The 26963-nt window shown below is 31.8% G+C and overlaps 1 protein-coding gene across 1 annotated transcript; it reads right to left on the bottom strand.

The window, feature by feature from the left end:
- Positions 1 to 52: 52 nt before the first annotated feature.
- On the bottom strand, positions 53 to 25935 carry LOC134240863 (Na(+)/citrate cotransporter-like). The gene is made up of 15 exons (XM_062722955.1): positions 25728 to 25935; positions 19625 to 19879; positions 9070 to 9219; positions 8231 to 8346; positions 7298 to 7425; positions 6916 to 7039; positions 5547 to 5720; positions 4832 to 4963; positions 4464 to 4544; positions 4231 to 4335; positions 4058 to 4140; positions 3235 to 3398; positions 2814 to 2978; positions 2339 to 2476; positions 53 to 1456 (listed from the first exon to the last, which is right to left on the bottom strand). The coding sequence occupies exons 2-15, from the start codon at positions 19742 to 19744 to the stop codon at positions 1229 to 1231; spliced, it is 1908 nt and encodes a 635-aa protein (XP_062578939.1). The 5' UTR covers positions 19745 to 19879; positions 25728 to 25935; the 3' UTR covers positions 53 to 1228.
- Between the last annotated feature and the right edge of the window lie 1028 nt (positions 25936 to 26963).

Here is a 26963-nt window from a genome sequence, read left to right as displayed (position 1 = left end):
TAATGTTTAACAATATAAAAATACATGTTTGTTCACAGAACAAATTCTTATTCTACAAAATCATATATTTTATTAATTGAATCACAGAATAAAAAAAATAACACATTCGTCGAGTTCATTGAATTCAAATTTAAAATAAAAAGCATTATACGCACTGTTGAAAAATAAAAAAAGGACAAAAAGCGAAAAATGCTCTCTACTCTCTGAGTGCATTAAAGCTATTCAATGAACACCCTTTACCTTAGTCAGCAATGCCTCCTACATTATTCTATACCTTTAACAATTTAATAAGTACACGTGATCATTTTTCTTGCGGAAGTTCATATCTTTTGTTCATTGTTTCACAATTATATGTGATCTGGCATGTAATTTACATATCAACCATATACAGTTAAAAAAAAAAAGAATATTATGCTATAAATACTAGTATGTTAAATTATGTGTGAAGAAAAAGGAATGATATATTAAAAATAAAACTATAATAAATAACAAACATATTTATAATGGCAAGGATTAACATAAAATATAACACACTTATTGGATGATGTAACCATTCTTCATAGACCCAGCATGACTATTTATATAACATAATGTGAAGTCTGGATACTGGTTGTGAAGATATGTTTACTTTATGAAAGACACAGAACAAAATGTCATGTATAAAAATAAATGTGGAGGATTTAAGTAACTTACAAAAATAATTCTGTCAGCAATCGGATTTCAAAGTTAGAAAGCTGACTTTATCGATAAATGATTTTATTATTCCTCTATTTTAAGTACATGTAAAAACCATCAACATTTGAAGAATATGTATGTAGATTAAAATAAAGCATTTAAAGCATATATGTTAAATTACATTTAGTAAAATAAACTAATTCCATCTTTTAGATATCTTCCAGTCACAGTTCGTATGAATCAAATACTAGTATTGTATATCAATGGACTTAACTTGTTCAGATTATGACCAGAGCTGGTTATAATCAATAATAAATAAAAATTTTATTCAACGTATATTGAAACATAAGCAAACCACCAAAAATTAAAGTTAAGCAAAAATTTAATACTCTTCACTCAATAACAACGGTCAAATTTTGCATAATGTACTAATTATAATTTTGGCAAATGATCGTTGAATTAATGGAGTTTTGGTTTGTTACAACATATATGCACCAAATACTGACGTATATACATACAAAGTTTTTGAACACGTGTTGGTTATTAACAAAATCTATAACGATGTGACATTGTATGACACAATATTTGTTGCGTTAAATAATGTAATGTTGCTCGGATCAAAGCCTGTTCCATTATAATGTACAGTAACTGTTCCATTCATTTTTGCCGTCAAAAACCCTGCTGGAAACTCGTTTAAATTGTAAAATGGTGTAACCCACAGCACCATTGCCAGAATCAAAACCATCACTGTGACTAAATTTATGAATGAACCGGCAATCACCTATATAAAGATAAATAAAGGTTATAATAAGGTTAGAAACTTTCATGTACCTGAAGATATGTTTAAAATCTTTAATTTATAATTTAATTCAAAAAGTCTTGAACTTCTTAGCTCTAATTAAAAGTAGAAATTTTTATCCCGCCTCCTTTATAATTATGAAATTAGCCAAAGTCCATGAGAGGCTATAATGAAAATTGTTGCATGAAAAGATTTAATTTTCAAGCTTCATTTAAAGAAATGATTCAGATCAAAAACTTAAAATAGAAGATGCACAATTGTTTAACTAGTATGTTATGAAGCATCTGTGAAAATTTGATGAAACTTTCACAGAATCTTTATTACATATTGCAATTTTTGATCTGACATATATTTTGGAGGAAAACATGTTGTCATTATAATCATATGGGAGATATTAGTGAGCTCATTGCTCACAGTTCAATAATTATAATGGCAAAGAATTGCAGTGTTCATCTTAAAGCTAAAAATAAAAACCTTGTTTAATATGTGTCCAATATAAAAATTTCTTAAAATTTTATTCAGATAGAAGGTACACAAAGGATAGTTACACTATTATAAAAAGAATTGCTGTGTCCATGTTTGTTATTAACATTTTGTCCATCTTTATAACAGAAGGCACACAAAGGCACTATGTTGCATGTATTATTTAGTCTCATTAAATTTCATCCATTGTTATATGTGAGGAGTTGCAGATAAAAGATAGGTACAGACGGACGGACGTACAACTAGAAATCCCGATCACTGTGCATGTATAACCTACCACTTTTTCAAGCGGGGGTATAAATATGAAACTTACGCATTAAACATTTAGGAAAGAATTATTTCCAATCATTACTTTACCATACATATGATTAACACACATACCATATCTTTGACCTTCAGGTAACCTGTAGAAAATACAATGGCATTAGGTGGGGTCCCCACAGGTAACATGAATGCAAAAGAACATGAGATCGCTACTGGAATCATGAAGGAAAGTGGATGCACTCCTAATTCAATTGCCTAAAATTTAAAAATATAATATCGAGACATGGCGCATCAATTCATTTTCAGCTGAAAATAAAGTAAAATGACATTCTTTAAATACTTAATATTTCAAATATAGATTTGTATCATATTTTAACCTTTATAAATTATAATACATAAAGGTCTCTTCCTTCTATGAAAGTAATTTAATAGATGATTATTGGTTTCCGATGTTTGATTCATAAAAAAGAACCTCAATTTCGCACGTCCAATATTATTAGTTTACAAAAAAATACCAAAGAAAAAAAAAACGGGTTTTGTCATCACCAAAATTCAATCAAAGCAGATTTTCACGAGACTTGTTGCAACATACCAGTTCACCGACGATTGGAAGGAAGAGAGTGGCTGTGGCAGAGTTACTCGTCACATTGGTCGCTAAAGCCACCATGATCGAAAGAAGAAGCGCTGCCGTATACGTTGACAGGCTCTTCATTACAATAGCCAGTTGGTCACTAACCCACTCTGACAAGCCGGAAGACTGCAAATAAATTAGGTATATTGATAATGTAAGTGTAATTAGGTATACCAGGGATTAATTGACCTACTTTGGTACAGGGTCCTGAACCCTTTCAATTGGAATTATAAATATAATAATTGGCAAAATTTGGAAATATTTTTCTTTTGTTTTACTGCTTAATAAAGAATTAGATTGAAGGTGTACGTTCTTATTAAAGAAAAGTTGAACATACAGATGCAAGATAACGTTTTACCAAGAAGTGCAAGTTGTCTTTTACCTCGCAGGCCGCGGCCACTGCGAACCCTCCGCCCATCAGTAGTAGAACACCCCATGGAATCTTTTGATTCACCGTCTCCCAGTCCAACAGAGGCTGGAACTTCCATTTTTCCTCGAAAGAGATATCCTCAACAGTTGTGCCTTCCTCCTCATCGCTTCTCGTCTCTTAAAACACAAACACAGCCTTCAATCAACTATGAAAATAGTAAATCTGCTATAAACAAGAAAACCATGGGCCCCATCGCTCACTTTTGCACTTAGAAAAAGCACAAATCATTTCAGTAAAAATTCACTTTGAAGGGAGGATAATTTTATACTATTAGAGGATACATTCATATCATTAGTATATAACTTTATGATCTTGAGGAGAAGATGTTATACATAAACATTGTATATTACTTTCGAAAATTTAAAAAATTGTTCATCCATTTTGCCCCCTCCCTACTCCAGGGGTCAGGATTTGAATAAATTTAAATCAACACTACATGAGGATGCTACCATGTCAATACGACTTAGCATAGATGTGGCCCACCCTACCCCTTGGTGTCATAATTTTAAAAAGCTTGAATCTACATTATGTCAAGAAGCTTCCGTCGGTAAAATCGATCTTCTAGTTCTTGATCTAAAAAGGCAAAAAATGGAAAAATCACATTTACGATTGAGGCCTAAAGGACATACGATGGAGATAAAAAAAATTCTCATTTTTAGCATTTGGATCTTGTGAGCTAGAAACATGAAGACAAACTTTTTGCTCCCGTCAGGAGAAGAGTGGGATATTTGTTATCGAAATATATATTGATGCACGATTTGTGTTAAAATATTACCTTTTTTCATCCACGGAATATGGGATGGAAAAGCAAATAGGAAAGCTGCAACGAATACTGCAGGGATGCTATCCCCAGTGTACCTATTTAAAAGTAAATTAGTTGTGAAGTTGCAATAGAATACATGAGTTGAAGCTCACATGTAAGTATGTATGGGTTGACATTAAAGTTACCCTGATTCAAAGAGCGCTCCCCATCCCGGTACGACCTGTGGCTGCCGCGTCATCCACAGCAAGGCTAGGACAATAAACACAACCAATACAACGATCTCCTGAAATCTGAGGTATTCATATCAATGTAGACAGTGAAAAGGGAATGGCATTGATTAAAATAAAATCTTTTCAGAAACTATTGTTTATGTACAGATTTTACTCCAAGTTTATAAAAATGATTAAATTATACTCACGTCATGGGTCCTAGTCTTTTGTAAGCTTTCCTTAAATATACCCTGACACTTTCATAGGAATCTGATTCATTTCTTAGGCATCTGAAAAATTTGGTACTAATTGTAATCATCTGTAAAATGTATTACAGAGTGGAACTATCTGTAAAATATGGTATGAAATGTTAAATCCATATTGTTAAATTGTTATATTCCACTAATTTTTATCATCTGTAAAATGTGGCACTTAATGTTATCATCTGTAAAATGTGGCACTTATTGTACTTTATATGTTATCATCTGTAAAATGGGGTTCTAATTGTTATCATCCGTAAAGAGGGAACTTATTGCTTTCGTCTTTAAAATGTGGTTTTAATTGTTTTAATTTTTACCTAGTACCAGCATAGAAGACTTGAAGCCAGATCCAGGATATGATCAGACAAATGAGAGACAGAGGGAAGCCCACGATCAACCAACTGGCGAAGGATATTCCAGAGTCCGGTATGCCTCTTTTCTGATAGATGCTTATAGTAAAAGATAATAAACTTATTTCCACTACCAAGGTTTGAATCAGATAAAATCTTACTTAATAACGATTCGGAAGGTTTCAGATTTGATATCAAAATGAAACCTTTAAGATGATGCAAACTTGTATCAAAAACCATGACTAAAAGGTTTATGTTTGTATCAAGTTAAATAAATAAGTGTACAGTCATAAATTTTTAATTCTTCATTCAGTTTCACAAGAATGCGATTTAAGAAGACATAAAGTCAGAATTCAGAGTAGTAAGGATAGTTACAGATAGGTAGACTATTGAACATCATATGAAGTTTACAATGTCTTAAAGTTTAGCATTCACATTACTTAAAACCAAGAAATACCAATTCATTAATATTCATCTATTTTTTGTTTGTTTGTATTGTCTGTATTTTAATGAATGATAACCAATTTCAACATATGGAGTGAAGAAGTTTTGACAAATAACCACTGTTCAATTTTTCAGATTGTTTCTTTTATACTACTAGTATTAGTATAAAAGAAAGAATCTGAAAAATAAACTTAAAATATTGAAGTTCTTTTGTTTGTTTCTACTTTGCCAGACTTACTCGTCGGCTATAGTTTTGAGGATTATGTTGGGAGGAGTCCCTGTCAGTGTCGCCATTCCTCCAGTATTGGCGGCAAAGGCTGTGCAGAGGGCAAACGTCTTGGTGAGACGGATGAATTTGTCGTTTGGTGAAAAGTTTGGAGCACTAGATTCGAGATCTATATCCCTGCTGTCTCTAAAAAATAAATCAAAACCTATATATAGAACAGGGAGGATAATTCTAGCATCCTCTGCTTAATGTTGTCTACTAAATCATGATAGAAGGATTTCCTGCCTTATTCTGCAAATAAATTGTCTAGATACTGACAATTTTTTTTTATGATTTGGTCTAAACAGCAACGACAAACTTAGTCATTTTCTCAAAGGACTGTTACTCAGACAGACACAAGAAGGCTAATGTATTTATCATTTCCTAATACCCTGTGTGATTTACTTATGTGTAGTGTAAATGTTTAAGGCTTAATTTTATAGCAGAATACACCGATAAATCTTTCCATGCGTGATTTTTAGTAGGGTTTTTTTTTTCTTCAGGTTTGGCATATTGAGAAAAATAAATGAAATACGGTTTAATTTGTCTGGTATCGATTTTTTTAATAATCGCGTCAATTTACAAAAGAGCTTGCCTTTCTTTACCACAGTATACATGTATTTATTTACTGTCAAATGATGACTTTGTTTTCAATTACAAGTAATAAATTACATTCTTTTTTAAATAAGACAATATATACGTCGGCTTAAATTTAAATGATTTTATCAATAAAAAGCAACTTTGATATCATTTGAATTTTGTTCATTCTAAGAAATAGTTATTTTGATTTACGTAAAATCTTGACAATTTGAATGTCTTTATGTATTAAATCCAGATATTATGTATTGTCCTTGGTGGTACTTTATATTATATTTCCATTTTACTTACACATTCCTTTCCTTGTGTTGAATTATTTAAGTTTGGGGGTCTACTGTATAACCCTTTCCCTTCTTCCCTGAGATTGACTGTATAACCTTTTCCCCTGGGATTTGATTGTATAACCCTTTTTCTGTGGTTGACTGTATAAACTTTTCCCTGAATTGTACTTTATAACCTTTCCCCCTGGGGTGTACTGTATAACCTTTTCCCTGAGGTTGACTTTATAACCTTTAATCACTAAGTTGACTGTATAACCTTTTCCCCTGTGGATTACTGTATAACCTTTCCCCCTGAGCTTTACTCTATAACCTTTTCCCTTGTGGATTACTGTATAACCTTTCCCCCTGAGCTTTACTCTATAACCTTTTCCCCTGTGGATTACTGTATAACCTTTTTCCCTGTGGATTACTGTATAACCTTTCCCCCTGTGGTTTACTCTATAACCTTTTCCCCTGATACTTACGCGTCCCTCTCCCGGGGTTTGATACTGACTTCCTCCCCCTCTAGAGTTTCTACATGTACTACTTCTCCATTCTCTATGCTTTTATTAACTCCTTGTTCTACAAGCTCCGTCTCCTCAGCGGGTTCTGTAAAAATTTTAAAAAGATATTTTTAAGTCGTTCAAATTTAATCTCCACAATTACAATAATGCACAATGACAATACGTTATGAGCAGTCGAAAAATCAGTAAATAATTCACGGAATGGAATTTTTGCCAATTATCTTGTTTCCTGCATGTATAATGATTCGATTCATTTTTTGATGCTTGGAAATTTTTCATACTCAATTATTATTTTTAAAAAAACACAATAAAGCCAGCCATTTTTAGCTTTCATTATAAGTACCATCAGTCATGGATTCCTTCATGACGTGGAGAATGGCGTTGAGGATCGGCACCATCATGGCGGTGGTTGCGGTGTTGCTCATCCACATGGAGAGGAACCAGCACGGCAACATGATCCCCAACATAAGCCTATATAGAAAGGGGATGCTATAATTTAACCCCCCAAAAACCCGAACACATCAAAAACTTTCAAAACTTTCAATAACACAAAATGATGTACTGTATCAGTTTCAAGCCTTGAAATTTAAGACACAATTTTTATTAAAACAGATATTTGAATTCAGTAGATTTCAGTGAATGTATCTTGTGTTTTTACGGATTTCAGGTTACATCAATATAGGTGATAGTTGTTGAAGTGCTGGTTATAGCATTTGCACATTTCCTAAAAGTAGATTAGCACGTCGATATACTGTAATAGTCCAATTATTTCAAACGTGAGATTCATTTGTTGGCAAACGCGACAGCCACAAATCCCACTGGCCAACGCAGTTCCTTTGTTAATAGCAGATTTATGGTGTCGTTTATTCCGAAAGGATTTAAGTATTACGTCATAGCGTTTTGTTATCAAGGGTACAATTTTCAACAGTCTAGCTAATACCTAAATGATTTTATGAAAAAAAAAATTTTGTTTCATAAAAACCATGTTGAATTATGCGTTATTTCTTTATTCAGACAATTTGTGATTGTATGCATATTATATGTAAATTTATAAATATGTCCTTTGTTATTTTAAATCAACCCATCTATATATTCTAATTTCTTAAGGAAAATTACTTCAATTTCTACATAGTTTAGCAAGGAGGAACATGTCTACAATGCAAAAGTATTTGAGCCAAGTTTGATTCAAATAGGCCGCATAAGACGAAAGTGTGAAAATGTTTATTCAAACAACTGATGGTTTGTGATTCAGCTGATCTAAAACAATCTTGGTTACCATCTTGGATTTGGACCGACGAGTGTCAGAGCGCGTAAAGCGATTCTTTTGTGAAGATTCCATTTCTCCACTGCCACGGCCACTATAAGACTTCCCAGGAACAGCATCAACGTGTCCTAGATACCAAAAAATATATACTTAGGGTGGAAAGAAATTTAATATCATAACATATCAAGATATTTTTGAAACTATAAATAAAACACCAAAAGAACCGAAATCCTTTCAGGAAATTTTTATCTTTCAATACTGAAAAAAATGTATTCTCCATCAAATGATTTGATTGGATATTTGAATAGTAAGAGGAAACTAAAAAATTCTGCAAATGGGAAAAAAGTAAAATTTATAACGTTTTTGCCATTATATGTTGTCTTCCTTGTTCCTTTTAAAAGGTCCCTGATTATAAGGAGGTACCCTTGACAAAACAATACTAAGTTTTCCAATGCACGCTCAAATCACGTGAAAAGTTTATCTTTTATAGGTGACTACCTTGATTTTTTTTTTTTGACTATTTTTTTTATTCTAGTAATTCTTTGATAAATGTGATGAATTATGGCATTTTTTTTTTCAAACAAGTAAATGAATTGTACAATGTCTAGGGACTCATTAAAAAACTTCTCAACTATGTACTACCTGTACATATTTATTGTGTATAAAGATTTTGATTTCTTTTTATTTGAATTCCTAAGGTTTGGATATGAAGACTTTAATTAAACTGTACTTTCTTCTGCTGGACACAAATTGTTTGTGTTTCCTTTCTTCGTTTTCCTACATTAATATATTTTTTTTCGCATGTAAATACAACTACTATCATATGAAAATTTATGCATGCATTTACCTACCTTGAAGTAACTTGAACATACTACACTAACTTTGGCGACCCCGAGTAATGGGAATATAAGTACTGGAAGTAAAGATGTTACTGCCAATGGTAGCACTTCAAATACCCAGAATATACCAATGATCAAAACACCGTAGGCTGCTCGTGCCACCTAGAAACAAAAACTAAGCATAAGGAAATCAGATACATTAAAAGTTTTACAGTGTTCATCAAGTGACGATATAGATTTGTAAAAATCTTATCATATAAAATAAAAAAATTAAACGCAATTGTGCATTTTGTTACTTTTTCATTGTACATATTTTGTTTATATATCCCGCTAGATAATATGGTGAAATATAGTAATAGGTGTGTTCGTACATCTTTCGTGTGCCTAAGGATCACTTCATTATAAATAGGGATCTGACCGGGCTTGGTTTTATTCTCTACAAAAAGCTTGTCGATATCCGTTCTGATTATTGACATTAGGCTGAATAATATAATAATTTGTTTTTCCTAAATCTTTATTTCAGTGAGGAGAGATAGGAGGAACCCTTTTTATTGAATTTCTGAGTTTGTTATCTCCAAATGTAATAATTGATATGTGTCTTTACTTCTCATTGTGCATAAAAGTAATGTCTACTGTCTCTGAACAATGCTGAAATTCTATTCTTTATGTCTAGGCTATTTATCCGTGGATATAATAAAAACTTGTCATTAATGTGTGCAAATTATAAAGGCCTAAATGAAATCCAAGAGAGTCCATTTCAAGGTATCACACCGGTAATTTACCAGTCAAAATGAACTTAGTCTAATGTAGGTCCATATATATAAAACTGATTTTCTTTTCTTTTGAGACGTTTTTCTATTTTCTTTCATGCCATTTTTACAACTTTGGTACCTGTGCCAAGTAAAATTTATGTACTTTGTGAATAAATAAAGGTTTTTGACAGGAACTATTTTTTTTCATGGCATAGGAGGCTACTTCCTGTAGTGCACTCGAGGTGTTTATAAACACAGTGAAAACACGTGGATTTGAGGGTAGCCCTGTTTGCAGATGGAAAAAGTCCGAAAATGCCGTGTGGGTACCCTGTTTTTTGGTGTCAGCTAATGTGACAGGTAATGTTTAACACCTCCTGCTAAATATTTTTTCATGTAAACAAATACCTGATTTTTAACGATTTTTTATTCTATATAGAATTATATAGTGAAAACAATTACCGGTGTGATACCTTGAAGGTGATTATGAAAAATCATTTTAACCCTTATTTAAGACATTTTTCATTTTTAAAAGGCATATTTCAACAAAAGATGTGATTTTATTAACTTTTTGTTTGAAAACACACAATTTTAAAATTAGAATTAGAATTTACATTATTTTTCACAGATTTCTGTGTAAAAATTAACAATAGGCTATTTTTTACACTCAATACTTTAAAATATGACTAAAAAGGTAGCATTATGCATCTAAAATGTGGATAGAAGTCAGAGAATATTGTTTTTTCATTTTATATGACTTAACATTATTTGCACCAGCTGACCGCAGTCAATTATAGTGTCTACAGACTTTGCGGTTAAGGGTGTTAAAGCTGATTTTTCAAGAATAGACTAATTCTAGGTTTGCGAATGAATTTTTAGCACAAGCGACAACTGCGATAAAATGTAAACAAGTAAAATATGTTCTCACAGAATGATAATTTCTACAGACACATGATTTATTTTAATTTATTCAGACCTCCAGTGATACATATATTACTGCATTGGAAGAACAGAAATAATGAAATGAGTCAGATCTGTCTAATAAACTTAATACATAAGCTACATAAGTAAAATTCATTAAGAATTTTTCACAGTAAGGAAGGTTATGACCAAAAAATCCTGAAATACTGTCAGGGTCTGCATGATAACACTTATTCTGAGTTCTAACCATGCATCATACATGTAGTGCAGAATGTCACTTAGCACCATGGCATGCCTCTTGTGGTTCTTAGGACTTTATTCATGCTTTTGCAGCTGACATTCATGTTTTTTCAGTTTGTCGGAGACTGTTTTTTGTTATTTTTTCATTTATATGTAAGTGTTGACTGTCACTTTTGAATCAAGTCTCAGTCAGTGATGCTTATATGAACATGATCTATTAAGTATATCATTGTACTGAAATATTAATAAATTCCAAATTTAACTGATGAAGAAATTTGGCATATTTACATAATTAAAATATCAGAATAACTATAATTCAGCTAATAAGGTGTACCTTTCTTCTCAGATCACTTCCTATAAATTTTATCAGCAGTTTTTGTACACCCACCCACCTCAAAGAATCATGGAGGATGTCCTGAATCTGGTCTCTGTGATGCATTTTGTCACATAGAAAAGTGTTCAAACTCATAAAAATGTTTAATATTTATATTTTAAAATTTAAATGTTTACTTCTTTATGTAAATTTGTTGAAACAAAAAGATGTAATCTTGCATAAATCATGGAAATTCATTAAAAACCTTTGGAATTCCTGAGTAAATCCATGAAAAGAGAATAATTATGCATGTTAAATTGAAATTTCATGGCTAATTTGTGTCTTAAGAGAAAGCCAGTTGCATAAATCACAACAATAAATTACATCTGAATTGTTGTCTCCAGTTTCTTATCATCAAAGCCTGTTTAATGGAGTGTGGGAGCTGTGAAGAACCTCCCTAGATGCTGATATCATTTTGACTGCCCTGAGTTACAACACAGCATTTAGATAAACTTCTGCACAGCAGCTTGTAGACACATACCTAGGCTTTATTTGGAACATAAATTGACCAGATACAGTTTTCATTATCAACCCAGTATTTAACAAATTCTGTATTTTTGTTCATTCTTTGAAGGGGAAAATGCAACTTTGTTGTGTAATAATTACATAATGGTCTTAGACTTGTAAACTTTTTTCTGTTTGTGGTGAAGAACAAAGCATATACTCTCCACAGATAAAAAATTGGTTGCCAAGCTTATTCTTTTAATGATGAAATTCTGCTTCAAAAGATGCACAAAAAACTGCTTCCAAAGTGCTCTGTGTGTTATTCTTGACTGCTCTGGAGTAAGGGAGATAAATGCTTCATATCTTCAGAAATAAGGGGATTTAGATCACCAGACTTAAGGATGTTGGGGACAATTATTTAATGAATCTCAGGTGCAAAAATGGAAAAAATCGAACACCTTCAAAGGTCCTTCAAGGTATCACACCGGTAATTTACCAATCAAAATGAACTTAGTCTAATGTAGGTCCATATATATAAAACTGATTTTCTTTTCTTTTGAGACGTTTTTCTATTTTCTTTCATGCCATTTTTACAACTTTGGTACCTGTGCCAAGTAAAATTTATGTACTTTGTGAATAAATAAAGGTTTTTGACAGGAACTATTTTTTTCATGGCATAGGAGGCTACTTCCTGAAGTGCACTCGAGGTGTTTATAAACACAGTGAAAACACGTGGATTTGAGGGTAGCCCTGTTTGCAGATGGAAAAAGTCCGAAAATGCCGTGTGGGTACCCTGTTTTTTGGTGTCAGCTAATGTGACAGGTAATGTTTAACACCTCCTGCTAAATATTTTTTCATGTAAACAAATACCTGATTTTTAACGATTTTTTATTCTATATAGAATTATATAGTGAAAACAATTACCGGTGTGATACCTTTACTGAAATATGTAGCCAAAATCAATGTGATTATATTCTAAGGAATATATACATTGAAATTCATCGCAGCTCAATGCTGCCAAGAATACCCGTATTGAGTAACACACAGTGAGTTATTCTTGTCCTCGGAGAAAGTGTGCTTATGCTGAGGTTCGTTCCACCTGACTGACAACTGTACATTGGATTGCTACGATTTGATATCTCTTTAGTGTTTCTTATATCAAGAATGGGCATGCATAAGGGATAGAAAATTGAAAGAAAAATACACAAGTCTATAAAAATAAATTAAAATAGTCTTTGAAAAGGCGAAATTTAAAACTTTATTGGCCGGTTGCGTATCTCAGATTTAAACCTACGATCAATGATTCCGGGTTTAAATCCAAGTTTTCGCGTTGCACGCATGTAAGGATTGGCTGAGTACGGCTCCGAATTACGGTAAATTCTGAACCTGGTGTAGGGGTGGTTTAAACCCAGCTTTATAACGTTTTCATGTATTTTTGGGTAGAATATTTCGATATTTTGAAATATTTCGATGTTTCAGAAATGTTTTATGGTAATGATGATTGCATTGATAGATTTTGCAGTATTATAAAAGCTACTCTACAAGATTTTTTTTGGCCATATAGCATGGGGATTTTTCTTTTTTGCACAACTCATCAACAGCTGTTCAGTGTGCCGTTTTAACACTGATGTAGCTGTAGTATAAAGTTTTGGAAGATACTTTTTAAATACATAAATGTACATAAACAGGAATTTTTTAGAAACCCTCTTATATACCAAATTTAAATCAAATTACGAATTTTACACTGTCGAACAGCTGATGATACATATTCCAATTATTTCTAATAATGCATAATTTCCTAGGGATAAAAAGTCTTTCAGTTATCTGATTAATTAATCAGGCTATCTACATGACCGTAAGAACCGGACCGGAGGGAGGGAGGGCATGTTCGTCTCCTATAATTTTGCCGCTGTATAAAATTACCTACAAAACATAGATAATAAGTGTTTTCTCATAAATAATGTCTTATAAGTTTTTTCACTTTATTTTAAACTAAAAATCTTAATTTATACATTGTTTCTTGATTATTTACTTATATATTATGTTTTTATATTGTTTCTAAATTACTTACTAGTATTCCAAAGACCCCCCACCCCTGTTTTCTTCTCTTCAGTCTTTTGCAAAAGGATTACTTTGCTTGCGATTTTAAATTTTCTTATGGCTTGAGTTTCGATGATAGCTGCCGTGATTTGAACTAAATTGCATTGCATTTTGACATTTTTAATTTACAATTTAACATCAATGTATATCTTTGTTTTTAAATATTTACATTTCCAATGTCTTTTCCCGAGATAAAATTACCAATTGTAAATGTAATTGATTTCCTCATGAATGTTTAGGCGCGGTTCCAAAAAAACCACGTGCAGGGCGGGACAACACCTAGAGAGAAGCAGGCTTGGAGCCCGTGGATTGGCGGAATCAAAGCATGTAAATATAAGGAATAACTGTCTTATTTTTCGAATTCATGAAGATGATCAATGGATTGGCTTGTGTGATAATTTTATGCATAAACGCCTTCGGCGTTTATGCAAATTATCACACAAGCCAATCCATTGATCACTTCATGAATTCGAAAAATAAGACAGTTATTCCTTAAATATATCCTTTTAATTTTCAACCTGTTACTAGTATTAAAACTTGTTTTGAAGTGCTGTAAGTATAGGTTACATCATAGAAGCCGAGTAGTATTGATTATATCGTTTTCATGGGGCGTGGAAATCGAGGGCGCGGAGCATCTATGATGTAAGCAACTTGTCGCATGTCTGATGACGTAAATTTCATTGAGAGTGTCAAAATTCAATAAAAAGAATATTCAGGTGTGTCTTGAACTGAAGATTTATTTCAAGCTAGCTCTCCAATATGTCGGGAGTTTTTAGTGAATTCGACTTTGACTTTTTAACTGGGTGGGAAGATTTTGATGATTTACATTTTAGCCAGGCTCTCGACAAATATGAAATCACATAAACAAGTATCAAGGAGTTGAACTCTATAAAGTTTGGATATTTTACCGTAACTTTCAAAATGGATTGATCTTTTGAGCGACTGGGAACTTTCAACTGAGTTAAATACATGTACCGGGTATTTTAATTTAGTTAAGGTTAAGAAATAGCTAAACATGTTCATTTTTCTGTAGTTTTGAACTTGTGAAATAAAATAAGTTTTTTTTGCTCATGACCTGATTTCTGCCTCCTGCAGTGATATATAAAGGGGCGTGGAAAGTATTATCGCATATGTGATATGGGATGTATCACCACAGAAAGATCAATGAAAATCACCGCAGATATGCGACAATATTAGGAAACCTATTATCCTTCAACATTTTATGTGAATAAGTCAAGATTAGGTAAACTTTACTCAGTTTTATAGCTTGCAACAGAAATGCGACTCAGGTAATCCCTACTCAAATGGGGTTTAAACCCGGCTTACGTGATCCACGGATCAACCACTGAGCTGTACTTATCTGAACCATAGATACGCAACCGGCCATATAAGTGTTGTACCAGGTGGATTCGAACCCCCCGACTTTAAAAAGAGAGTATCCAAAGTATAAAAGACAGCGTATATATTAACTGAGCTAGTCTGACTATAAGAATGAATGGCATAAATTTAAAGCAGATTATGAAAATCTGGTTTCGATATTTTTTGTAGGTTTTTTGTGAATTTCGACCCAAGGGCAAGGGTGCCCCTAAAAAAATCTTATCTTAAATTATTCCTTACATCCTAACCTATCAAAATATCACAATTTTATTTAGGGGCAGGCCTGCCCTGATGGACTTCAAGGCCAAAATTCATGCAAAAATCAACGCTTTAAAGGACAAAATGGTGTTTCGATCAACTTTGGAGGTTTCTTGTAAAGTTGTAAATAATAAATTTTAGGTATAAAATACAAATTTCAAAAAATTTAGACATATGTACGGTAGAAAACAACAAATAAAGATTGATTTTTAAATGTCACTTTTTCCGGGAAATTATTCTCCCCTACAGGTCAATTCTTTTGTTAAAGCGAATACATCCAAATTTATTCGTAGGCCTATCTCTGCTACACTTGGGGGTACCAAGTCTTATGTACCCGCAATGAATCAAATTTATTAACGTTTTCACGGAATTTTTATTCAAAAGAGCTATTATTTCGATCAGATAGAAGCTGATGTTTCCAGTACGAAAACTTGGACACCGCCATATTTATTATTACATTAAGAGCTCCTATATCATTGATATTTTAATTGATGCTTTCTGAAAGTGAGAAATTTTTTAAGAATACCCTCTGGTAGCTCTGATAATGGTGACAACTCAGAAAGAACTTAGTTGTGACATTGGTTCTGATCAATTATCATGCCTTTGATATCTCAAGTTTATTCAGGGTTTTCTCACTTTCCCTTGTCTATTGAAATCGAAATCAAATATTTTATCTTGGAGAGTTTTCATCAATCATACTCATAATTTAGCTAATGCCTCTTTATTTGTATCTTTTGCGCATATGAAACGAATTTAAACGAGTTCTTACCTCAATTTTATTTGTTGTAAAAATTTGCATATTGGTATAAATTCCTGGCTCACGGTAAGAACGTCTTGCAGTTAATTGGCTGGTAATTATGTATTTTATTGCTTGATAGGAACGAAGTAGGTTCTAAGAAAGTGCAGCTTTTTTTTTTTTTTAAATTTTAGATTTTTTTCTAAATATACCCCTTAAAAGTGTGTGGTAGGAGATTACTCTCTCAAAAATGCTTCAATATTGCAAAAATATATATTTTCCCATAAATGCTGTTTTTTTTTTAAACATAGAAATGACACTTTGGTATTTTGAAAGATGTAGAGGGTCCCAGATATTGGTATTTCTTTGTAACATTTTAAAAATAATGAATTTAATATCTACTGCTCAGAGATGAGGCATTTTCTTCTTTTAAAGATTCAGTTTAGTTGCTCTTGTAATGTCATGGCTGGAGAAATCTTATTGCTATGAATTACATGAAATATATATGTAAAAAAAACTAGCCTACAGTCTTCAAGCTCAAAAGTCCATTCAAACAGTATAAATCATGAACAGAGCAAACACGGGCAACTAAACATATAAGAGGTGGGATCAGGTGCCATGGAGGGGTGAGCATCGCCTGCCGACTTCACAACCACCGTGTGCTCCTTGACATGATCGGGAAATAACGGAAAAATCTATCTACAATTCAGAGTGTAAATAATTGCCTAACAACTAATGTAAAAATAAGTCATCATTGATTATCTCATTGTATCGACCATAGAACCTGCAGAATAGTGACTTTAATTAAAAGAGTTGATATTCTGTTTCATCCAACTTTCTTGTCAATGATTCATTTCATTTTAAAAATTGTTCATAAGTAGAGCATGCTTTTGAGTATCGAATCAACTGAGAGTTAAAACCTGTATGCGGGTGATAATGACATATTGCTGCTTATGTAACGATTGGCGATTGAAAAGTCATCACATTTATCATAAAGAGTCGTTGTGAGGTTAATTACCATTAACGTCTTCTCTAGTAACGTATCCAAATATGATCCAGATGATGTGTCAGACACTGTGGTTTCTTTAATTTCAAGATCAGTGGGATATATCGTGTCCACATAGGAATAGAAATAACTATTATTCATTGATAATAGGTCGTTGATATATTCAATTGTCGAGCATACGTTTTCTATTTCTCATGTATAAAATTTAGAATAAATTCTGCTTCACATGAGTACAAAAACATCAGTCTGCTATTGGTAATTCCAAAAGATTGTTGGAAGACCTGAGATTTCCAAATACTAAATAGATATCCTTAATCGGAAATTCAACCATCTTTTTCATATCAACTTTAGAGTTCTGTGTGTGTGCAATCAGAATGTTTTTTAACAAATGATTTTGCAGATACTAGTAACCAATATCAAGAATGCAATAATTTCATTACACTTGTTAATGTTACTACTAATCCCACTATATTCATTTGAAATAAATTCTTTAATCATTTATACGTAGTATTACGTTTATTCTTTTCTTCTCCTGCTGTGCACCAATTTTATTAAAGATCAGCTGGGTTTCAGTAAACGTTAGGGAAACATTGCGAAACACATTGATTAATTTGTGTCTGCATAGCATACGTCCTACTAATTAAAAAAAATCTATCACATATGCACTCCTTTGCAGTACAAGTCTCAAGTCACTCCTTAATAACAGTTCTAAATAATTTATGTGTAAAGGAATTTAAATGTGGGATGCGAAGGTAGGAAAAGTTCTTTTAAGTACAAAACATTCGATAAATTTTTAAATACTTATGAGACAATTGATTATTTGACATTATTTGAAATGTTCACTGACTACGTGATGCAATACAGGAATACACGTTTTCAAAATATCAACAGAGACGGGATCGAGTGGTTTCTACTAAATGGATAAAAGGGTGTTTTATTTGTTTACACGTGTTGCCTTAATTCAACTTTATCCTCTGTTAATCACGAGTGAAACATACACAAATGCACAAATGCAGACGATAACTTGAAGTATTGACAAAATTTTACGTCTGCCTTCGCTCGAACCTATGGTGAAAATGGGTGATTCCATTGTTATATGTTTCACAATAATCTTACTGAACTTAGCTTGACCGCATCTCTTTTCCTTGCTATATGTAATTGTCTTAAACAATAACCAGACAAAAGTGAAACCATGATCTGTCTGATCCTCGCATATTCAAAAGCTGTATGTGCTTGGAAAGGGGAATGCATGTGTATGAACATTTTTCATTTACACAGAATATTGGAATAGATGAACTTGAATGAAAACAGACTACATGTATAGTCTTTATCATATCAAACAAGTTTTTATATCACCTGATGCAATTAAAAGCTTACGCTGTTCATGTTGTTTTTAGATAAAAACTTTAATTAATAATTCATAAAGAGGGGTATACTTTCCTGCAAATTTATCTAAATAATGAATATATGTATGTACATGCATATCAGTATCTTCAAATGTACAAATTTATAATATACTTCTTCTAGATCTAGTATCTTTAGTTAATTAATCATTATAAAAACTATTCAGACTAACAGTAAAGTTGTATAGCTTTATCTACCTAAATAAAGCGTTGTCCTCTTTATTTAGAGGTGCGGAAGCTTCCAATTTACCGCAAATATTTTATTGTTAATAAAGAAACCATGTAGGAAAGTGAACATAAAAACAACCCACAAAGAGCTAAACTTCCTGCAGCCTATATCTTACAACGTAAAAATTGTAGGGGGAAACCACAGTCGGCACTTCATTACTGACATAGATTTACTTTATAACAATCATGCTTTACATTTTATTAAATTAGGTTGATGATGTTCAATAAGGAAGCTAGTATCGTTTAGATTATATATATCTTTATATATTTAAATGACTTAATGCTGTCAAGAACTTTATTTTGATTTTTTATTTACACATAACACTCAATACAAAAAAGATAAGAGAAATTTTAACTAATATCTTTTTAATTATAAGATTTTGGAGATATGTTTTGCTTAGGAACAATTGATTTACAAGCTGTGTCCGACACTAGTGCCAAAACTTGCATATGTTTATTTAGATTGACTTCCAGGTGCAAAACAGCAAAGCGTTGATGTAAAAGGATTAAGATTTGTTAATAAGTAAGGCAAGAAACCGATCTATTACATTTTTAAAATATGACAATACGACTTTAAATCTATCCGAGACAGGCTTAATGACATTAAGAACCACAGCAATATTATGATTTTCATCTTTTTACTTACCTTGTTATCAGTAAAGTTTATCCTTTGAAAAATATTGATCAATAAAAAAGGGAGAAACTTCTAATGCTGAAATAAAGTACACTTACCTTACTGTCTGACAATGCTATTGGTAACAAAAACAGTGGCAGCAAAAATGCTATGAAAACTGTCCTCCACATAATAAGGATCCTTAGACATCTTATAATTTCACTTTTTCCTAGAGACATGATCGTTCTTCAAAATCACGCGACTTGTCCACCTCGAAAGTAAAGGTTAATTTTTGTTCAACTTAATCACAAATTTATTTCATAAATCTGTTGTTCCATATTCAGCCCTTCATCCTACCATTACATCAGTTATGTCTGAAACAGAAAGAGTTCATTGCGGTCTAAAGAAAATGATGGCACTATTGCATCAATCGATCGAAGAGAAAATCCTATGGCATTATACGCCTAATGAATACTATTTTCAACCATCTATCCTACATTTTTTTCAACCCAAAGAGGTAAAATATTATAAATTTAAAGCGATTATTGAAGCACTGTTCTTTAAAAGCGCCTCCACTATCAACCTAAAAGCACGTGCTTCAGATTCTGAGAAGAGACATGCAATCGATTTTGGCATCATTTGACCTTCTCAAAGTCACCTACACACAAGGTTTATATGCTTGAATTATGTGCTCTATCTTTTTTTAACTAAACCAGTATCTCCCTGAGGGTAAATGATGGAAACAGCTTTGAGAAAAGTTGTTTGATCAGTGTATATTTTCTTGAAAAAATTGTTGAATCATTATAACATCGTCTTCCAATAAATCAATGCTGAGGAAGCATGGCGATAATCAGCAGAGGTGCTGAACTCTTCATACTCATGTTATTACTTTTTTCTTTCTTTTTTTTTAGAAAAAAATGCTTTTATAAATCGACTTTCTTGAACATGCATCACATTCTCTGGGAGGAGGGTTCCCCCTATCCACACCATACAAATCCAAATACACCAATGAATCTTTAAAATTATTTATGTTTGAGAAAGGGGGGTCAATACATGTACATACAGAAATGAAAGTTTTGCAAGCACCCAATATCCTTTCTTACTTGCATGAGCCAGTTTGGCAAGGTAGTGAATGAACTTTACAGATCAAAATGCATTTCTTCGTCTTAACTAATCTGTATGAAATTAAAAAAATATCCAGACACATGTACTTGACAAACAGTGATTATGAACAGAGCATTTTCAAAATATTATTTATATTTATTATTTAACTTGAGTAAATATTTTTGGAAGATTCAAGAATTAGTGAGATCTTTAAAGAATGTGTAAACATCGAAGGAAAAGAAAGAATTCAGTCAGACGAAAACCGACACTCTTACGCAATTTCTCATAAAGACTTTTTTCTGAGCCCTAGATTCCTTTACCTTTATAAATTTAGTTTAAAATATTTTTATTTCCAAAATGTAAAGGAATATTTCTCATCTCTCAGATATTTTTAAGTTAATTGATAACCAGGTAAATAAATCACTGCTCTAATGCACATCCTAGGTGCATGTCTTTTCAAGGTTACACGAGAAGAGACCCGGCAACATGTAGTTAAGTTGTTAGTTTTTTGTCTTGCAATCCGTATCTATGGCACGCCAAATTCACAAAAATGAGATAATCATAGTTTCACAATTGATAAACTAGGTTTATCGATTGTAAACTATAGTTTACAAACCGTAAACTATAGTTAACAACGTTAATCTATATTTCACATCTGTAAACCATAGTTAACGCGATAATCTATGTTTCACAACCGTAAACTATACTTAACACCGAAAACAATCATTTGCGATTGCAAAACATATATTATCTGATAAATACAGTTTCACGATTTGTAAACGATAGTTTACAAACCGTTAACTATGTTAACGATCTGATAAATATAGTTTCACAATTTGTGAAACTATGATTAACAACTCTTAACTATAGTTTACGATTGTAAACTATAGTTTACAAACGTGAATCTATGTTTATCAACAAAATCTATTGTTAACGCATATTACAGACATATAAACTTAGATTATCATTCGTAAACTATAGTTAACAACCGTTAGATATAGTTTTACAGATGAAAACTATACTTAACGAATCGTTAACTATATTTAACGAATCGTTAACTATAGTTTACGGTTTGTAAACTATAGTTTACAGTCGATAAACCTAGTTTATCAAATGTGAAACTAGGTTTATCTCATTTTTGTGAATTTGGCGTGCCATACGTATCTTTATAAAATACGATACTTCTTTTCATGTAAAATGACAGTCCTGATAAAATTGAATTGAAATAAGGGTGTTTTAAACGTTAAGAAATTATTAAAAAGGGTTTAGCAAGGACTAAGGGTGAGAAAAACTTTGATTTCGCGAGAGAGCATTGCAGAAAAGTATACATGTAAAAGAGAAGCAGCGTTCAGATCTGATATCAGAAATGTGAAGCACAGTTCGAACAATCCTCAATTTTAAAGCAGCTTAACTTGCATTATAGTAGTGAGCCTAAGGGAGTCTCTTTTTATCACCTTTGTTAAGGAAATCAATACATACTTCTTTATTACCAGAAATTAATTTGAAAAATAATTTCCTTTTTTTATACCTATTATATATCTTTGTCCGCTCAATGCAAACCTAAGATAAATATATATTACTTCCCTCCAAAGACACTATAACACTCCCTACTTAGGTAGTATCTCGCAGGAATCAGATAGGGCTATATATATATTCACAAAAACGCCCATTTCATTAAGCACCATAAATTGTATGATAACGTGATTTTCTGAAATGGTTATAAGGAAGTTTTAGCGAATGAAACACAATGAAGAGATTTTCAGAGAAAACATACACAATACCAATAAAAAAGGGTACACATATTTTGACTTACTTCTAAATCAAGATAAGTCAGGATTTGTTGATAAATCAAAATAAGTGTACAATTTATTGTATTATTTGTAAAAGATTCATCTAGACCTAATAAACAAAACCAAAAAATGTATTTTAAAAGAAATATTCTGCTTCAACATAAGTCTGTTTCACTACTTTAACTTTTTGAATTTAAGAAAATCAAATTGGAGACATAACAAATTTAGTTTTTACTTTGATGGCAGTATGACTCCTAGAAGCTTCAGAAAGAAAACATATGTTATCAATATATGGTCAATTTAGTACACTCCTAGGATTTGACTCCTGGGCCCTTGGGAGATGAATTAAACGATTTTGTAGAGGTTTTGTTTGCTTATTGCAATTACGCAGGTAATAAAATTTGCCTCCGAGATGTCCGTGAGTTAATTTCTTCTTTGTTTGTTTATCTCGCTCAGTTGATTCGCTACACAAAATCATTCTCAACTTATGAACACTTTCCAAAACGAGGTAAGTTATTGACAAACAATTTGATGAAACAAGAATATTTAGTCTCGTTTAAATGCATTATTTTGTTATTTATATGATCGATACAATGACCTTGTTAGCAAATGCAATTTATCATTCATTAAGTTAAATACTGATTGACGTTTTTATATAATTGGTTAGGTCATTATTAATTCACTGAATTGTCTACGAATTTCCCCGTTTATTCCCGATCTTGACAAGGAGCACATGGCGATTGTGACCGGTAGGCAGGGGACGCCTACTCCTTCTGGCACGTGGTCCCGACTCTGATGTTTTAAAGGTCTGTGTTTTTGCTCTGCTTTAATTTTGCATTGTTTAATGTACTTTAGAGCTTGGACAAAATATTCGCTATCTCCATTTATTCCATTAAACACTAAATAATTGCTTATCCTGACCAGAATGATTATATATTGACTTTTTGAAATACATGCATGTTTTCGTTCGTCTACTGCAAATCTTTAAAACACAGCTTTGGGAGGCTACTACTGGTGGAATAACAGTCCCTACTCAGCTTAGTATATCGCAGGAAGAAGGAAGTAGTGAAGGAATAGTGCTCACTTATTACTAAATTTTGTATAATCAAGAGATACCCTGCCTAGAATGCTTACAAGCAAAATTATTTGTCAATTTTGACACAAGGAAGAAAAGATTTCTCGAGAAAAGACAGCATAATAGCAATGGAAATAGGGTTTATTTTTATATACTCCTGACCGAAGACTATTAATGAACCAAATCAGCAAATATTTGATTTAAAAAGTAATCAATTTTTGTTTTTATTATTTATGATTCCTGGAATTCACACATGCATTGTTAATTTCGAGATCCTTAATATCTTCTCCTGAGTTTTGCAACAATCAATAATGAAAAAGACTTAAATTTAGGGCATGAATTTCTTGATAAATCTCCTACTATTAAGGTAAGTCACTCCTCAAATTTCTTATATCAAGGATTTTTTGACTATATTTTGGATTGTTTATAAAGTGTGACTCAAAATCGCAAAAAATAGGGGGTCAGTGTGCATCTTTGCATTTAAGTTGACCTATTTGCACTTAAATTTTAACCCCTTAGTTTATTACTTTTATACAATTATCTCTTATTATATTTTTTCAGCTGTAACCATGGCAATAAATTTATTCTTACTTTACGTAAAATAGTTTGAATAAATTTATCATTGATCAAATCCAAATTAATGAAATAATTATGTGACCTTTTTGCACTAAACTGTAACATATTTTGGGTATTAGAAAAATAAATAGGCAATATAATATTTTCTTATATCAAGCTTTGTATGACTGAAGTGCTGATCAGTTATAAGTATCGAGAAGTTTAAAATAATGAAAGAAAAACAGTTTCATAACTGTCACATTTTTCTGTATTTGTTTTTAAATATATGGAATATTTATTATATTCAGTTTAACTTTGCTTTTCTTATTGCAAGCTGTTTCTTGTCATTGAAGAGTATATGGCCTATTTCTATACTAAACTAAAAAAAATACTCCGAAAAAATAATCATTACAGAAATTATTTTTCTGGCTTCATTAAAACATCAAGAGTTATTCAAAACAAGAAAGGCCTCAATATAACCGTAATTTGGCTACTTAAAATGTGCTCATCTAAACAGACTTTGCCAACGAATTTTTTTTTCTTGTGAGCAAACATTTCCTTCTTTAGCGTTTATTCAGAAACAGATTTTCCATATTGAGTTTTTCTCATTTGCAAAACAAATTAAGTTTAAAATACAAAGATGTTAATGCTAAATTATTTTTTGTACAAATAATTGTTGTTTAATTCAAATGTTTATGCACCTAATTAACAAAAAGGATATCAAAAATGGTTATCTAGCATAATTTATAATCACGTTTTCAAAGTTATATGAATGATTTTTTTGGATTTGTTAAATTGGATTTCTTCATTATTTTATTTCGAGAATTTAGAGTTGTAGGGTGAGGAATTTTCTCAAAATTGGTGGAGGGAATAGTTTTTTTTAAAATCATTCAAACATTTTGCCTATTCAATGTTCATGAGTGGAGAAGAAGACCTTAAAAAATGTAGATATTATAAACCGTATATATTCTTTTACTCTTTCATCAAATACATGTATGAGAGAAAAACTTCAAGTTTAGAGTTTTACATATTAAACTCACTGCTTAACAGGGTCATTGAGTGTGAGAGCTTTTGTATTGTACCAATCGCTAACGTGGCACACGAACTAAGGTTTTAGGGTCATTTCAGGATAGACACGAACTTACACTTCTTACGCTTTTGGGAAGAACACAGTCCTTACAAACATGTACATGTATATTTTACGTCTTGGGCTTAACATGGTGCCGGGAACGAGAATCGAACTCGGACCACCCAACCAAGTGCAAATGCCTTTCTATTAGGCTTCCTCGAAAGATGAGCTAAGAGGAAGGTTTTAAAAAACTTAGCTCCATCCTGTAGTTTAAGTCATGAACCCTGGAGCCATAAAATTCACAGGTTTGGTAAAATGGCTCATTGATTATTATAATCATGTCCAACAGTTTGATGGTTTACTATCCGGAGTAATGGAAGATTTATTTTTTCAAGATAACATTAATTTGAATAGCCTCCTGTCGGCATTGACCTTAATTCATCTATCAAAAATCATCAAAGCAGAATAAAACACAGAATCCATCTGTAACTCATCAAGACAGATTCAAAAACCAATATCAGCTCACATGTCTAGAAAAACACATGGGACAGACAGACAGACTAATATGGTTTTAGAACACATATAAATAATCTTAAAATAGTGATAACACAAATTAAAATGATACTCACCCCTGAAGAGAGAGTTGTCCTCAAATGGTAATGGTGGATGAATCAACAAATTTCCAAGGACATAAAAATAAACTAAACGCCCTTTTATGAAGTGAAAAAAATTTATCTCCACTTCTTTCCTCAAAATCCGGACAAATTTATGTCAGCATACTTCCCGGTGCGTTATAATACAAAAATCTCTCATCTCCCCACTACGGAAATTAAAATGAAATGGGAAAATATAAGTTCATACAAGAAGATACATATACATTTATGTCGTACAACAAACAAACTTACAAATAAAAATACCTGCAGCGTAATTTAAAGTACACCGTATCATTTGAAATATCTTTCAAAATGTTAAAAAATAAAAAAAAAAAACAAATATATATTTGAAAAGTCACGTAGATCCACATATAAAAATTGCTTTACATACATACCCAACCTATTCAGAGAGAAATAATTCTTGCTTTCATTGCATTTCTTTAAAATAAAAAAAAGTCATTACGTAATACGTGTGCTAAGGATTGTTCAGTTTCATTGATTTGCCTATAGTGACTCATCACAACGTCAGAGTATGTTTTGCGTTGTATTTTACTCGTCTAATTAAAGTGCTATACAGTTAACATTTGAAACTGCACTAAGTATCTCTCGCACCTCTTTATTCACAATTGCCTATATTTTAGAAAAGGCTAATTCAGATTTCATTTTTTCAATGTAAATGATATTATCAAAAACATGCAGCTCCGATGGAAGTTGTTTTGATCAAATTTTTTCGAATAATCAATAATTTGTATTTTCAAACTTATTAATTATTTAAAAGGAACAAAGTCAATTCACAATTTCAATGAATGAATTTCATCACGTAGGCCCTGCAGTATCACGTGACAATCATGAAAGCAGGGTTTTAAAAAATGATAGATTACCGCATGATATACTGGTATATTACTAATTTATCTATTGAAACGGAGGGCACAATGTATAGGCTATTCTTAAAAGATAAAATAACACATGCCGACTAAATGTCTGAGGTTAATTTTTTGTATATTACATATTTTATTTTTTATTTAGCACTGAAATAAGTGTAGTTTGGAGGGAATTTCGAACAGAATTCTTCAAATTATTCTGAACATTTCTTTGTTTTATTTTTTCATTTTCATTAATAAAAAAATATAATTAATTTGCATATATTTCTTCTAAAACTAATTGAAAATTCATCGTTATAATCTTAAATAAGGACCTTTAAAAATAAAATAG

This window comes from Saccostrea cucullata, unplaced genomic scaffold (assembly GCF_032062105.1).
Source record: "Saccostrea cucullata isolate Sc308-1 unplaced genomic scaffold, CSIRO_AGI_Scuc_v1 ctg247, whole genome shotgun sequence".
Taxonomy (NCBI): domain Eukaryota; kingdom Metazoa; phylum Mollusca; class Bivalvia; order Ostreida; family Ostreidae; genus Saccostrea; species Saccostrea cuccullata.
Note: the sequence above shows the minus strand (reverse complement) of the source record. Positions and strands in the feature narration are given on the sequence as shown.